This window comes from Lates calcarifer, unplaced genomic scaffold (genome assembly GCF_001640805.2).
Source record: "Lates calcarifer isolate ASB-BC8 unplaced genomic scaffold, TLL_Latcal_v3 _unitig_1111_quiver_1764, whole genome shotgun sequence".
Lineage (NCBI taxonomy): Eukaryota > Metazoa > Chordata > Actinopteri > Centropomidae > Lates > Lates calcarifer.
Genome location: NW_026115294.1, coordinates 9,044 through 23,909, shown reverse-complemented (window position 1 = coordinate 23,909; position 14,866 = coordinate 9,044). Strand labels below are relative to the sequence as shown.

Genomic DNA, 14,866 nt, shown 5'->3' with positions numbered 1-14,866 from the left:
CATGCCTGTCTCTGACTTCAGGTTTAAAATCTGGTTCACTCTCTCTACTATAATCTGTTCCTACATTGTCATGGCCCTGTTCATCAACTCTCTCTCTAGGCTGAGTTTCTGTAGTGTACAGCTCTCCCTTTTCAGTGTGAGCATCTGGAGGATAATCACCATAGTCTCTGCTTTCCTCATCATTCTCTTGAGGATTGTGTGATTCTCTCTGCCTGACATCATCTACAGACCCAACAGTGACCATGTCTCTAATTCCTGTTTGTTCATTTCTGTCGTTGGAAACAGGCTCTACAGGGTCATTACCCACTTTCTCCTCTGTCTTCTCATCTTCCTCTCTCTTTCTAAACTGTTCAGCATCTTGACCATGGTCATAGATGACACTGGTAACAGGTGGGACACCTCCACTGGTTGACACCTCCCGGTCACCTTGAGAACAAGTATCTGCAGAGTGGACTAGAAAACAAGATTCAAATGAATTCAAAGCAAAGTACCAAATTTGATGCAGTCATTCACAGTAAATGTGAGTGAAATTGTCAGTGTATGCCTCTTACTTTTCTTTTTTCTGTAAAAAAGAAGATAAGCGCTGTAGGATCTAGTGGAAGAAACATGAGAAGAGACAAAGTTCATTTTCAAACACATTAGAGAAACAGTCTGCAGCATGGTGTAATACAGTCTTTCATTATACTTATATGATATATTCAAGTGAACTCTTTTGCATCTTAGCCTGACTAATGTGAAAGTTCAAATAACACACTTACTTCTCACTGTGATCCTCCTGTGATGGCTGATAATCAAGCTGTTGATCAAAAGAAAAACCAAACATTAGAAGACAAATCTTCTTTTTCCACTGTCATATGTAATTTTACATCAAAGTGGTTTGTGAACACTGGAGTTAAAGTTCTTACCAGTGTGACATTGCTATCATCAAAGTTGTACCATCTCCCATCCTCCTGGGACTTGATCTTTGCAGTGTAATGTCCACTTCTGAGACCACCAAAATGCTCAACCACTGCATACAGTTCATACGTCTGATTCTGAACACCACCAAGAAAGGTGACGGAAATTACTGTCAGAAATGACCAGAAATATTATGATTAAACCTTAAAATATAAAGTGTACACATGTATACCTCTGGGATGTGTAGGGTGGAGGGAACATCCACAACACGGGGGTTTTTGACATATGACATGTAGTAGTAGTCAAACTGAAACCTCTTCAGCAGCAGCGTCAAAACCTCTGGATGATGCTTCATCACACATTTCTGAATCAAACACATGTTGTCATGTTATTGTAATTTCCTCAATGCACATGAATGAGAAACATGTTTTCTCATCACTCACCACAGTAGCATCAGATTTGGCATCACACTGGTCACAGTACATCTGGTTTTCTCCACTGAAATTCAAATCTCTGAAATACTCCTCGGTCCCATCCACCTAATAAAACACACTCATGTCATTTGTATCTGGAATCAGCTCTGTCACAGATGTCCTGACCACTTTAATGGATGTAAAGTTCATGATGGTCTAAGTCAGGTTCTTACCACGCTGTAGTCTTCACTGTAGGAATCCACCAACTCAAGAGGAAGATGCCAAAACAGCCCATCTCTGTTTTTCTCTGCACGACATGTGGAACATATGGTCACATGTGTCAACTGTCCGTGGAAGATCTGAAAACACAAAAATACAGACGCTGATGAACAAGTGTTATTTTTTTATGTAGCTTACAAATTTCCTACAATATTGATGATGCTCTGACCTTTGATGCTTCATGACTGGTCTGAGTTAAAATCTTCTCATAGTACTCAGCAGCATCTCGCTGTTCATTCACTGATTAAAATGAAATAAGTAAAAGGTAAAATTACCACATCAACCAAATATATAAAAACACTATGGGTATCTGTAGGTCTTAAATGAACACTTCTTGACCACAGGACACAGGACAGGACAATCACATTATGTTATTTTAAGATACTACTCCATGAAAACTTAAGTTGTTTGGTCCTTCATGAAGCCTCTTCAAAAGGCTACATGTTGTTCTATGTACCTCTGTCGATGCCCAGTTTCTTTGTGATGTTATAAGTGTATGTTGTTCTTTTCTTCAAGTCTTCAAACAGGGCTTGAAGATGATGATCAATGAGATCAGAGCCACAGGTGAACCTAAACAAGATTCAGACATAGTGGCCATTAGTGATACAAAGGTGCACAGTAGCCCTGACTTACAACAGACACATCATATGACATGAAGTTGGACTTGGTGACGAACCTTTCCACAGCCTCTCTGAAGTCTTCGGTCATGAACAGCACCTGCAGCACACTGTTCAAGTAACACGTTGCTCCTTGGTTTAACAGGCCATGGTACTTTTTATTTGCTGCTGGGAGGAGATTTTTTCAGATGCATGCAAACTGTAAAAATGACTTTACTGTGGCTGATAAACCTGCCTGACAGCACCTATCTTACCTGGAGGAGCGAACACCTGTAGATCATTGTCATAGTAATTCATTTTTCTTCTCTTTTTGGAGACTCGATCAGTCCACCTCCACACTGTTACCAGCTGCACTGGGGTTTGCAGTTTGACAAACAGTTGATCAATCAATCGTAAATGTGCTGCTAGCGAATACAAATGACAGTACCTACATGACAGTAGGTAAATATGTGCCTACCTTCAGCTGATAGAGTCACACTTTCCAGACATTCCTGCAGACTGTTGGAAAATAACTTCTCTTTTTACTATCGACTCATACGAGGAGGATTTCTATCTCCTGTCAAAGTTAAACCCCAGAAACACTTTCTCTTTCGTCCCTACGTTTCCTGGAGTGCTGCGTTCATGGTGTATCGGAAATATGGCTTTATTTAGCAGAAGCCTCACATGACTAACAAGGAAATTGAACATTATTGCGTATATGATAGATGCTGTTATCTGTTATTGTTCAGCAACTGAAAGGAGTTTTGTGTCAGACATTTTGTGACGTGCAGAATTTTGTGTAGGACCTGAATGCAGCACATACAAACCCCACATTTCCTAGTTGTGGCTCATGTATTTAAACACAATTAATATATTAATTAATCTATTGCATATTACAAAATCCCCATAAAAACAAATGTAGTTAATATTTGTTAAAATCATGCCCCCACATGAAAAGATTTGGAGCCTCTTGATGTATTGAATTATTCAGCTTAATGTGATTTAAAATCAAACTGATTGACAGTTTTAGGAAGTCTTTAGGAAGAGTCTCATCCCCAGGATATATAGCAAATTATTTGTTAGAGACCTGAGACTGAGACTTTTAATGCCTAGGTGGCTTAGATGTAGGAATAAGTGTGCACACATTAATCAAAGACGAGGTATTAGAGAGAACCTGGTTTTATTTTGTACAACAATGAGTGATTTTTTTCAAAGATATTCCAAGGAATCATGAGAATGATAAAGGATTATTGCAAGAAACTATCCCATACAATAAAGCTGGAACATATGTAAACAGTTTTCATCAGTGGCACTGGTGGTGGCGATAGAAGGAGATGGTCTCTTTCAGGCGATCAGTCCTCCAGGAACCCTCACCACCATCTGGATGACAGACATGTGCTGGATTCCATATTCAGACAGCAGCGAGGAGTCTCCGTCCAGCATCTTGTCTGTGAAGATGAGCCGCAGGGCCTCCTCTCCTACACACACACACACACACACACACACACACACACACAGGAAAACAACAGACAGAATAAAAAGTTAAGCTCACTTTGGAGGTCACGTTCAATCACTAGTTGCTACTCTAGGACTGACAACCTGTTTTTCCTCAGCTGGTTGTTGAGTATGAAAGTGATGGTGGAAACTTATATAACAAAATAACACTCAGAGCAGAGTCATTCTGGATAATGTATACTTTCACTTTTGATACTTGAGGTACATTTTGTTCTCAGCACAATTCAAATGCAGTATTTAGCAGTGTTTAAAGTGTTACTACTTCATTCTCATTAAGTAAAGAATCTACTTCTTATCTCTTTGCAAGTTGCAAAATGCCCTTGAAGATTAACTTCACAATCATTTCATGGAGAAAAAGAAACTTGGGATATTCTGCTATTAGACTCACAACAGGAAAACACAGTTTCAAAGATCATACTCAGCGTCTTTCTCGGGCTAAATATGAATCTCTGACTGTCCTCAGCACTGTTCGTCCGGCCTTATTTACCTGCGGTGTCGGGAAGCCTCTGAGCGATTTTCTCCTTCAGTTGCAGCACTGTCATGCTCTGCATCTGCTCCTCAGTGTTGCACAGGTCGATGATCATCTTCTCGCCTCTCAGTCCATGAACCATGACTTGGTAGATTTTCCCCATTTCGTGATGTTTCTGTGTGCGGGCTGTTTCGCTTCTCTCGCCTCTGTCGCTGAGTGTTAGTGGCGCTTCTGAGAGTTGTTTGGACGAATCAAGAGGAAGTGACGTAGGACAGGAGCTGAGGACACTTTTACTTTCAGTTATTATTAACAACATGTACAATAGGTTAAAATGTAATGTAAAGTGAAAGTTTCTTATTTTATGTGTCATTGGTTGAGGTGTTACACTACACGCCTTCTGAACCTATCAGCTCCTTTATCGCCTCTTTCACAACAGCATCAAGTCTTTCCATAAATCTGGACACATTTTGACCAAATGCGTCTTTTTTAGTTTGTAGTTTCCATCATAATGCCTGTGCACTATTTCCATACAGCTGAAGTTTAATGTAATTAAAGTGATAACTGGATATTCCAGCAGTGCTGCACGTGACCAAAGTAGTGTTTGTTTACCTGCTCCACATTTAAAATGTCAAAACATTAGTGTAACAACTGCACAAATTAGGCCATAAACAAAAACATGAGCTATCAGCCGGTGAAAAAACAAAAACACTCAACTTATAAAACTCAGACCTGCCGTCATGTGACTTCTTGTAACTGCCAAGCCGAAACTAACAGTCAGTGAAGGTGACACAGCAACAGAGCCAGCCTCAGTCCTCAGTGCTCACATCCAGAGCGCAGACAGAGAAGACGTTTATCGACGAGGATCAGACGAGCTGAATCAAAATGACCACGCGGGGTGAGGGGGAGAAAAGATACGACCCCAGAGACACCACTCTGAAATTTGTCAACAGACCAGATGATCTGGATCCACTGCGTAAGACTTTGATTATAAACACTTTATACTGTCGATCAGGTGCAGGATTTCCTCAGGTCATCTTTGTTTCTCATCATTTCCGCATATAATTGCTTTATTAATGTGATGATTAACTTTCCAATTTAAGTCAGTTAAAGGAACTAGATGCATTAAATCACTTTAATGATATGTAACGAAAGATATTGTTATTCGACGTATACGACGTTCTCAGTTATTGATCAGTTGTTTCCCTCCTCAGCAAGCTATATGTGACTTTGATGGTGCGTTCAATGTCTGCTCTTGTTGTTGTTTTCCTCAGCGCCAGAGGAGGGAGACAGGTGTCTCCGAGCAGAGATGTCCTGCGGCCATGCCGTCACCCCGGAGTCTCTCACTGGGTGGTGCCGCAGCCTGCTGGATCAGGTACTTTCCACCATCTCATTAACACAACACAGAGGAGTGTTTCTGCTCCATGTCAGAAGAATTAACGCCTAAAAAATTAGTTCCCAATTATTTCTGCATTTTGACAATTTATTAAACTTAGTGAACTAGGAATATTCCCTACAGATCAGCTTACTGACTAAACAATCATGTTTCTCCACTGTTTGGTAACAAGTTCATAAAATAAACTGAGATGTTGTGTTCACAACATGTTTCTACTGCCCCCAAGTGGCCAGAAGTGTTAACATTCAGGGAGTACTCATCTGCCTTTTGTAAGGCAATCCAGTTTGGTTCATCAAGTCTTTGACTGGCGATAAAACACAATCTGGCCTTTTAATTTCAGGGCCAATACAAGTTTAAGTGTCCCGCTTTAAAGAACGGCACCCTGCAGAAGTGTGACGCAGTGTGGTCTTACCAAGAGGTGCGCAGGCTGGCAGTGCTGACCTCTGAAGAGATGCAGCACTTTGAAGAGAACATCGCTCGTCTGGCTGCCATTGAATACTGTGAATTCAAAACAGTGAGTGTAAAAAGATACAGTCTGATATATTTATGAGAGAGAAAGAGTGATATCAGTCCCCTCATCTAACTCTCAGAGTAAAAGATGTTGAATTATTCTTCTCCAACAGTGTCCTGGGTGCAAAACCTATGTGGAGAGAGAGGACCTGACAAACCTCAGTGTGCAGTGCACAATCTGCCAAGCAGACAAGAAGGAGGTGTACCAGTTCTGCTGGCAGTGTCTGAAGCCGTGGAAAGGTAAAGCTCCACGCGCCGACCGCTGCGACAACGACGGCTGCGTCAACCACGACCTCCAGCTTCTCAAGAACTGTAAGGACACCTCTCTCCCTCAGGTGCAGGGGGTTGACAAGTGTCCCTCCATCCGGGCCTGTCCCACCTGCGGTCAGCGGGTGGAGCACGACAAAACAGGCTGCAAGAACATCATCTGCCCTCGCTGTCAGGTTGAGTTCTGCTTTGTGTGTCTGAAGCTCACTCCTGAGTGTCTGAGGACAAGCTCTTACTTCATCCCCTGCAGCACTGGAGTGGCTCCCAGACAAACCTCCATACCTGTGTGGCACAGAAACTAAAAGAGAGTATGCACACATTCACTACTCATGATGTGTACTTACAGCCCCCTCTGTCACACTTTTCCTGTTGAGTTTCACATCGTAACTGAAGACAACTGTTGACTTATAGACCTGTTTGTTCATGTATATTAACAGCATTAAAATATCTGTTGTGTTTTCTCATACACTGTTTTAAAATTGTCATTTTAAATGGTTTCTTCTTTAATCTCTGCTCAGTGATAGTTAAGTGAATCCATTAATAAAGTTCCTCATTACATGAATACAGAAAGTCTATTTGATGTCTGACCTAGACACATGAATGTGAGTAAATTCCCTGTACGTTGGACAAGATAAATGTCAGTAAAATAGTAATATTTATCCACATATAATAGATATTTTACACACAGTATAGACATGTAGTCAAGATGGAAACTGGTCAATTTTGCCAATATAGGTACAGAAGTGTAAGAAGATCATTCACATGGAACAAAAATATATAGTCAATTTTGATTTAAAGGCCTAGAAGGAGCTGTAGCACCCTCTACAGGTCAATTTCAAAACAACACTTTAAAACAATGATGTGGATGACTTGCGGATGTAGATAAAAAGAATAGTTCTCCATGACATGATGTAGATAATAAAGGCTGTGCGCTTTAACTTATGAGTCTTCATATTAAATTTCCTGTCCACACTAAATGTCTTTATTATTTTCAAATCTACTTAAAAGTCAGATTGAATTTTGAAGTTCCTGAGTGCTCAAAGATGAGCTCCTACTTCATCCTCTGCAGTGATGGTGTGCCTCTCAGACAAGTCTCCATACCTTTACAGAAACAAGGACAGACCACAGACCACATTTTCATACTGCTCATGATGCATGCTCACAGTCTTCCTCCAGACGTTTCCTGTCCAAATACTCAGGAAATATTAAGTGGCTGAAAGGTGTATTCATTGCAGAGAACTTTGTAACTGAGAACGACTTTAGATTTGGCTTTGTCAGTTAGTGAATCCAGAGGCAGAAGAACCAGAGGAGCTGGGGTTCTTGTACTGCAGGTGATTGTTAATGGAAAGCAGGTGAGCCAGGAGCAGTGCCACACCTACACACACACACACACACACACACACACACACACACTGACAGACAAGAGGGAGGAGACCCAAGAGAAGACAGACAAGAGAAAAACACACAAAAAGAAAAACATCAACAGTATAACAGTTTATTAGGCACATTAGTGCACCTACTTATTCATACAAATATCTAATCAGCCAGTCATGTGGCAGCAGTACATGTAGATACAGGTCAGGAGCTTCAGTCAATGTTCACATCAAACATCAGACAGTGATCTCTGGCTCAGAGTGGGTGGAGCTGACAGAAAGGTTGCAGTAACTCACTTTTTATAACTGCAAGGACTAAATTAACACTATAATATACAATACACTGCTGTCAGAGAGACATAACTACACGATCAAAGAGGACAGGTTCTCTCTCACATTTGAAGGCCTCCTATGATTAGATCACAGACTTCATATTGACTTTTTACACAGTATGTTTTCCCTTCTTTTGTCTTACTGCATTACTCCAAGTTACTGTTTTCATCTATTTTAAAACTGTAAACTCTAATCTACTGAGTGGGTACATACATGAGCTTCAGTCTACCACATGTAGCATGTTGAAGCCTTAAAGGCCTGATCCTGCTCTTACTTTGCCCTTGGACAGACACTACCTACAAACATGGATGTGTTTCTATACATACACAATATAAGTATGTGGACACATTCCACACATGCACAACCTGTAACAGCTGGGTGTTTTAGATTTAAAACATCTTACGAATGAACAGGATGTGAATCCTGCAGTAACGGTGTGCGAACTGAGTCAAGAGCGTTCGTGAGATATGACACAAAGCAGCAGCAGGAGGAGGTGGTGGTGGAGGTGGAGGGGGAGGTAATGACGGCCTCCGTTGCTCTTTGTCCAGCTGTCTATCATGCACCAAGCCCCCAGACCAGCTGGAGAACAGACTTGTGCTGGATTCCATATTCAGACAGTGGGCTGCAGTCATTGTCCAGCTTCTGGCCTTTGAAGGACAGCTGAACATCATCCACATTCAGCCCTACACACACATGCAGAGAGAGGGAGATAGAGAGTTAAAATATGTAATGAACATTCATCTCTCTTAAAATGCCAGTTAACATTTAGTTGATCGTGCAGCCATGACTGGACAACAAGTTCTCCACCACTCTCTGTTTTTATATTTCTTACCTGGGATGACTGAAAACTCCTTCCTCACTCTCTTCTTCAGCTCCTTCACTGTCGTGTTCTGCACCTGCTCCTTGGTGTTGGACAGGGGGATGTTCTTCATTCCACCTGGACACCAGTGCACCATAACTGATCCTTTGCTCATTTCTTCGTGTGTGAGGTTCCTTTCAGGTTCGCTGTCTTGAAGGCTATGACAGTAGAAGGCATTGTCTCTTGCTTATAAAGGAGATCCAACAATAGAGGGTGGATATAAACATAGTTGCACCAGTGCAGCCCATCAGTGTTGCTGTGGCCACTGGAAATCACCCACAATTCAAGCAGCAGTTGTTGGAATAAGACCAGTGATCAGCAGTCCTTCCACTTTCTGTTTGTCTTGTAACAAGCTGATATGAAACAATTGATCAATCCTGGTGAATTGTCTGGGTTTTACCTGCAAATTCAAAAATAATGCAACAACAAAAACACAAAACACTACAGTACTCAAACAAATAAGAAAATAAACTCAGGTTGTCAGCAGAGCATTACTGTTTAACAGTAGGCTAAATAAAATAACAATAATAAAATTATTAATAAATATAATGGGTGTGTGTGTGCACGCACACGTGTTTTGTTTTGTTTTGTTTTTTTGGTTGGGGCGGGGGGACAAACCCATCAACCCATGTGATTTCTTGTAAATGCAAAAGAAAAACTGAAAGTAAGATCGATAAATAAATAAGACATCTTGTTGTATCCTTACATGAATACAGAAAGTCTATCTGATGTCTGACTTAACACATTTGTGTATAAAACATTTATTCACATATAACAGATATTTTACACACAGTTCAGAAGTGTAAGAATGTGATGAGCTGTGAGACCATTCACACAGAATAAAACCTAATCAAATTTAATTTAACAGCCCAGAAGTATCTGTGGCACATCTATTCTAAAATAACACGCTGATGACTTGTTGCAAGCAAGGAAAAGAGATTTAATGGTCAACAAGGTCTGAAAAAAAGAACAAAATCACACATTTTTCTTATCATTTTAGGATTAAACAGTTGATCCTTTGACCCCTCAGGCTCCAGTGTGAGAACAGCACAAACATTCACATAGTCGCTTTCAAATACAAGTTATGGCTCTGGGTTTTAACAGAATATATCATGACACATTTTAAACATTCCTTTAAGTCTCTAAGACTGATGATATTTCATGAGAGCAGTTTAACACTAAGACCTGGAAAGTCCCGTGTGTGCATGGAAAGCACGTAAGTATTAACTGGTAGAATGGTACGGACCATGTCATGTTTTCAATATAAATACTGAAATGTCAAACAAGCAACGTTGGGGTACATTTTAGAGTTTTAAACCAGCTTTTCCTGAGTGTTGTTATAAACGGTTACACAAAATGGTTGTTATCATTTCATCAAACGAGTTAGTGTGAATATATTGATATGTGCTGGTCAATATTCATCTGATCTGCCACTGATTTGCAGCCATGTCAGTTGGTCACATCACTCTAGTGGACAGATGCTGGTGAAGAGGAGCAGGGGCTGGTCGTCTCAGTCTCACAGTCCAAAGGATTCAACAATATTTCATACACACAGATAATGAGTCTCAACCATTACATGAGGTGTTTGTTTTTAGGTTGCTTATAACAAATTTGAATGGTGAGTGAAGAATAAATTAAATTCTGAATAATTAACAGTGCACAGCTGTGTAACATATGCTGATTTATATAGCGAAGAGGGGACTGTGGGTAAAGCACTCAAAGATGTTTGTTTGGGCTCTGATTGTTCAGCAGGAAAGAGGAGATGATAGAGGGTCATTCAGTCTTCAATGCTCTTTGCCAAGCTGTCTAGCCTCCCTGAACCCTCAACACCAGGTGGACCACAGAATTGGGCTTGATTCCGTATTTAGACAGCAGGCTGTAGTCACTGGTCAGCTTCCGGCCGTTGAAGGACAGCTGCACATCATCCTCATCCAGCTCTACACACACACAGTAGAAACACAGAGAAAGGGAGATAGAGAATTTAAATATGTGTCAGCCTTACATGAAAGATGAACATTCATATCTCTTAAAAAGCAAGTTGAATTCAATTATACACTGACCAAGCAACCATGACTAGGAAGTAAATTCTCTGCTACTGAGCAACATTAAACTCTATTGTTATTGTTGGAAATTTATACATGGGCTTGAGCACAGCTAAACAGGACAGCAGGCTGAGTTATGAAATAACTCAAGGCCACTTACTTTTCAAGAAAAAAAAATTATCGGAAGATGTTGTGACCGGAAAAACTACTTGACAAATTCACAGTGCCCCTTCATGGGCTGATCAAGATTCAATATACTGTTGTTATATATTAGCTAGATATTTTGAAACAACCAAAAATAAATGTTTTAAAAACATTTGGGAAAGTACATAGTTTCCACTACATGTTCAATCATGGCATTGTAGTTTCTTCTTTTATCTGTTTTAATCATATTTATTACCTTGGATTTTGAGAAGTGCTTCCATTGCTTTCCTCTTCAGTTGCTGTATTGTCACTTTTGACATCTGCTCCTCGGTGTTGGACAGGTGAATGTTCTTCATTCCATTTGGATAATGCAACAAAACCGATGCGGCCATGTCTTCGTGTGTGAGGCTCCTTTCAGGGTCACTCTCTCAAAGATTATGAGAGCAGAAGGCAGTGTTTGTTGGTGTTGAAGGTGGTTTAGCGTCAGAGAGGGGATGTCACTAACTGGAGTATGATAATATCAGCGTCTCATGTTGTGGTCACTGGAAATTACCTGAAATTCAAGCAGCAGCAGATTTTGGCACATTACCAGCGTTGAGCAAGTGCTGAGCATTACTGCTTAACAGTAGGTTAACTAAAATGAAATATGAATACAATATAGACGGGGAATTCAGACCAGTCAGTTACATGATTTCTTTTAACTGTGAAGAAGAAACCGAAAGCAACTAAAAACTTGAATAAATAAAGCCTCTTGTTGCAGTCACTGTTGGCAACTGAAGACAGCTGTCTACCCAATGTTCCACTGGATAAAATCCCAAAAAGATAAAATGTTTGATAATTAGACATAAGCAGGGTGAATCATTAAACTATATGGTGGACTTTTTGGACAGATATTTATTGTCCTACAAGGGGAAATTATCTTTGGAGCAAGGCAGCTTCAAAACACATGCCAATAAGAACATAAAAACATAACAATAAAAAGCAATAGAATGAAAGAAAGAAAAGTGCTGGTGCTATATGTGCTATTCAAACACTAGTCTAAGGAATGTCAAAAACAGGGAAAATGGAAACAAGACAATCAGGATAAGAAGAATAAAGAGCTAAGCTTTAAATCAAATCACCCAACTCTAAAATGAACAATTAGATTTTCTTTTTTATAAAGGTAAAGAAACTCTTCACTTGTCTTTTCCACTGGAAATTTAAAAAAATAACTGATAACATACCACTCATGCATTAACGTGTACGCAACATTTTGTACACGACTACAAGTGATGTTTCTATTTTTTTTAATTCCACAGGTAAAACGTCCACGTGACTTCTTGTAAGTGCTGGGGTAAAGAGAAAGTAAAACACACACACACATACACAGAAGTGCAGTCAGTGAAGGTGACACAGGGAGCTGCAGTCGCAGGAGAAATCAAGACAGCGACGAGAGATGGATTCATATTTAATAGCTGGTCGGGAGAAGTGTTACGACCCTCGCGATTGGACACTTATATTTGTGGACAGGGAGGATGAGTTAGACTGTACGTATGTCCTTGGTCCGTCGATTTCAAAATTACTGGAAGAAGTGTATGAATGTCGTCTAAACATCGACACAGCCTACAGTGAGTGACTGCTTTGTTGTGTGTTTCTCAGTTTTGTGCGAAGGTTTCAGGTCTCGCAGAGCGTTGATGTCCTGTGGACACGCTGTGACCCCGATGTCTCTGACCAACTGGTGTCGCAGGTTGTTGGAACAGGTAGGTTATTGTTAATGAATGCTACGACCCACATTTCAAAAGCACTCATTTTCACCAAAGACATTTGACATGTCACAATAGCCAGGGGGCTTTGCTCCAAAATTAAGATTCCTCCCTCTCATGTGATGTGACTCAGTGTCAGTATTGCTGCCTGTTGTTTCAGCCCCACGTGAATCCCATAGCGCTGGGTGCAAGATATTTGCTCATCACTCACCAATATCTCTATGTAATCATATGTGTTGGAGTGATGAGGTCAGATCCTAGATGCCAAACTCCAAACTGATTTACAAAGTCTTTAAAAAATTGCACAGTGTCTAGTTGCTCATTTCTAAAATGTGATAATTTTACTAATTTACTTTTCTATATTTCAATAAAGGGTGAGAGCAGATTTGTGTGTGGAGTGTACGGTTGTAGTGCTGAGTGGTCTTGCATGGAGGTTCGTAAAATGGCTCTTCTGACCCAGGAAGAAACTGCGTACTTTGAAGCAGCCATGGCCTACAATACCAAGAATAACTTACAAACCAAAATAGTAAGTGTCTCTTTGAAACTGTGATATTAACCAGCTGCAGCCTATTTGGAAATTAAACATTTCTCTGCATGCTCATAAAATGTTGAAATTAAAAATTCCCCCTCTGTTTTCCTTCATCTGTCTTTACCCAGTGTCCTGGATGCAAATCTGATGTGGTCAGAGAGAACGAGTCTGATCTGAGAGTCCGCTGCTCAGTGTGCACAGCTAACAGAAGATGGCCTTATGAATTCTGCTGGCAGTGTTTGAGGGAATGGAAGGGTCGGGCTCCACGGTCAGACCGCTGTGACAATGACGGCTGCTGCGACCAGTCACTGATATTACTTCACACCTGTCCAGATATCACCTTTGAGAGTGTAATGGTCACTGGCTGTCCCTCCGTCCGTGCCTGTCCCACTTGTGGCCAACTGTTGGAGCATAACAAAACTCAATGTAAAAATGTCATCTGTCCCTGGTGTCAAGTGGAGTTCTGTTTTGTGTGCCTGAAACTCACTGATGACTGTTTGGAAACAAGTGATTATTCAGTACATTGCTCCAGTGGTGTTGCCCCTAGACAGACCTCTATACCTGTGTGGAGGAGAAAATAATGTAAACAACACTATGTGAGTGCTTCAGTTTGTTTTGATGTGTTTTTTCTGCAGCATTGCTGTATTTTCCACATCTCTTCATTGAAACATCCAGTGAACAATGTTCTTGTTTTGTTTGTGAGAAATTGGCAGCAAAATGTGACCATCATAGCTGATGCACACCTGAATTATAAGGCTGAGAACAGTGACATCTGAGTCTGAAGCATTTATCACTTCAGAAATTTGAATTTACCTGGAAAATATATCTTCTTATCCTTCCATACCAATCACATTTTGTTATTTGTTTAATTGTGTATTGCTTTCCTGTTCGTTCTTGTTAAAGTGAATATACATATATACAATTCATTTGAGTGAATGATTATTATTATTATTTCTGTTTCACATTAAAATAAGAATGTATCCCTGGATTAAAACAAGCAATGCTCTGTAAAACAGAACGACACAAAGACAAAACTTAAAATGCTGTATAGGCTGTTAGCTCTGTCATCAGTTGAGAATTAAAAATATGTCTGCGCCACTGTATTCTCAGCTATATTTCAGTGTGTCAGATGGCTATATGTTCAAATGATCACTGGAAATTACCTAATATTCCAGCTCCAGTCTTTGGTGTGAGACTACAGCTTCACATCCTGCTTGTTTTATCAAAAGCTGCTGTGAAACTATTTGTTTATTGCAACGCAAGTTTGTTCAAATGTAAATAGTTATGGATTATATTTTAGCACAGAAATGTTATTTAGTTGTGGTTGGATATCCCTATTTTTTATTAGTATTGTTCCAGATGTCACAGAGTGCCCTCTGCTGGACTGTAGCATGAACTGCACTTGCTGAGTAATACAAGTTCCTATTCATAATACAACTGTACTGTTTGTGTTAATGATAGACTACAATCTAGTTATGGAGAAATAAAGAGGTGACAGAATTTCA

At 40.2% G+C, this 14,866-nt stretch overlaps 3 protein-coding genes across 3 annotated transcripts; 2 read left to right on the top strand and 1 right to left on the bottom strand.

Moving 5' to 3' along the window:
* Positions 1 to 250: 250 nt before the first annotated feature.
* Positions 251 to 2,824, bottom strand: LOC108886361 (ubiquitin carboxyl-terminal hydrolase 17-like protein B; the record flags this gene model as incomplete). Its single annotated transcript, XM_018681186.2, is given in 12 exon segments — positions 251 to 453; positions 552 to 592; positions 759 to 796; positions 906 to 1,034; positions 1,130 to 1,261; positions 1,341 to 1,436; positions 1,544 to 1,669; positions 1,759 to 1,829; positions 2,047 to 2,159; positions 2,266 to 2,374; positions 2,461 to 2,559; positions 2,664 to 2,824. Coding segments are annotated over 11 exon segments (1,101 nt in total), but the record flags the coding sequence as incomplete, so codon positions are not given.
* A 2,125-nt stretch (positions 2,825 to 4,949) lies between these two features.
* LOC108886360 (uncharacterized) lies at positions 4,950 to 6,901 on the top strand. The gene is made up of 4 exons (XM_018681185.2): positions 4,950 to 5,142; positions 5,441 to 5,541; positions 5,903 to 6,076; positions 6,186 to 6,901. The coding sequence occupies exons 1-4, from the start codon at positions 5,052 to 5,054 to the stop codon at positions 6,639 to 6,641; spliced, it is 822 nt and encodes a 273-aa protein (XP_018536701.1). The 5' UTR covers positions 4,950 to 5,051; the 3' UTR covers positions 6,642 to 6,901.
* Positions 6,902 to 12,400: 5,499 nt separating this feature from the next.
* On the top strand, positions 12,401 to 14,866 carry LOC108886359 (uncharacterized). The gene is made up of 4 exons (XM_018681183.2): positions 12,401 to 12,616; positions 12,729 to 12,829; positions 13,206 to 13,358; positions 13,490 to 14,866. The coding sequence occupies exons 1-4, from the start codon at positions 12,526 to 12,528 to the stop codon at positions 13,940 to 13,942; spliced, it is 798 nt and encodes a 265-aa protein (XP_018536699.1). The 5' UTR covers positions 12,401 to 12,525; the 3' UTR covers positions 13,943 to 14,866.

Excerpts from the sequence above, each read along its gene's own strand:
- LOC108886360 (XM_018681185.2), top strand. The coding sequence starts at position 5,052 with ATGACCACGCGGGGTGAGGGGGAGAAAAGATACGACCCCAGAGACACC. Across the intron at positions 5,542-5,902 it reads GCCGCAGCCTGCTGGATCAG|GGCCAATACAAGTTTAAGTG; the intron begins GTACTTTCCACC and ends TTTTAATTTCAG. Across the intron at positions 6,077-6,185 it reads AATACTGTGAATTCAAAACA|TGTCCTGGGTGCAAAACCTA; the intron begins GTGAGTGTAAAA and ends CTTCTCCAACAG.
- LOC108886359 (XM_018681183.2), top strand. The coding sequence starts at position 12,526 with ATGGATTCATATTTAATAGCTGGTCGGGAGAAGTGTTACGACCCTCGC. Across the intron at positions 12,617-12,728 it reads CAGGGAGGATGAGTTAGACT|TTTTGTGCGAAGGTTTCAGG; the intron begins GTACGTATGTCC and ends TGTGTTTCTCAG. Across the intron at positions 12,830-13,205 it reads GTCGCAGGTTGTTGGAACAG|GGTGAGAGCAGATTTGTGTG; the intron begins GTAGGTTATTGT and ends ATTTCAATAAAG.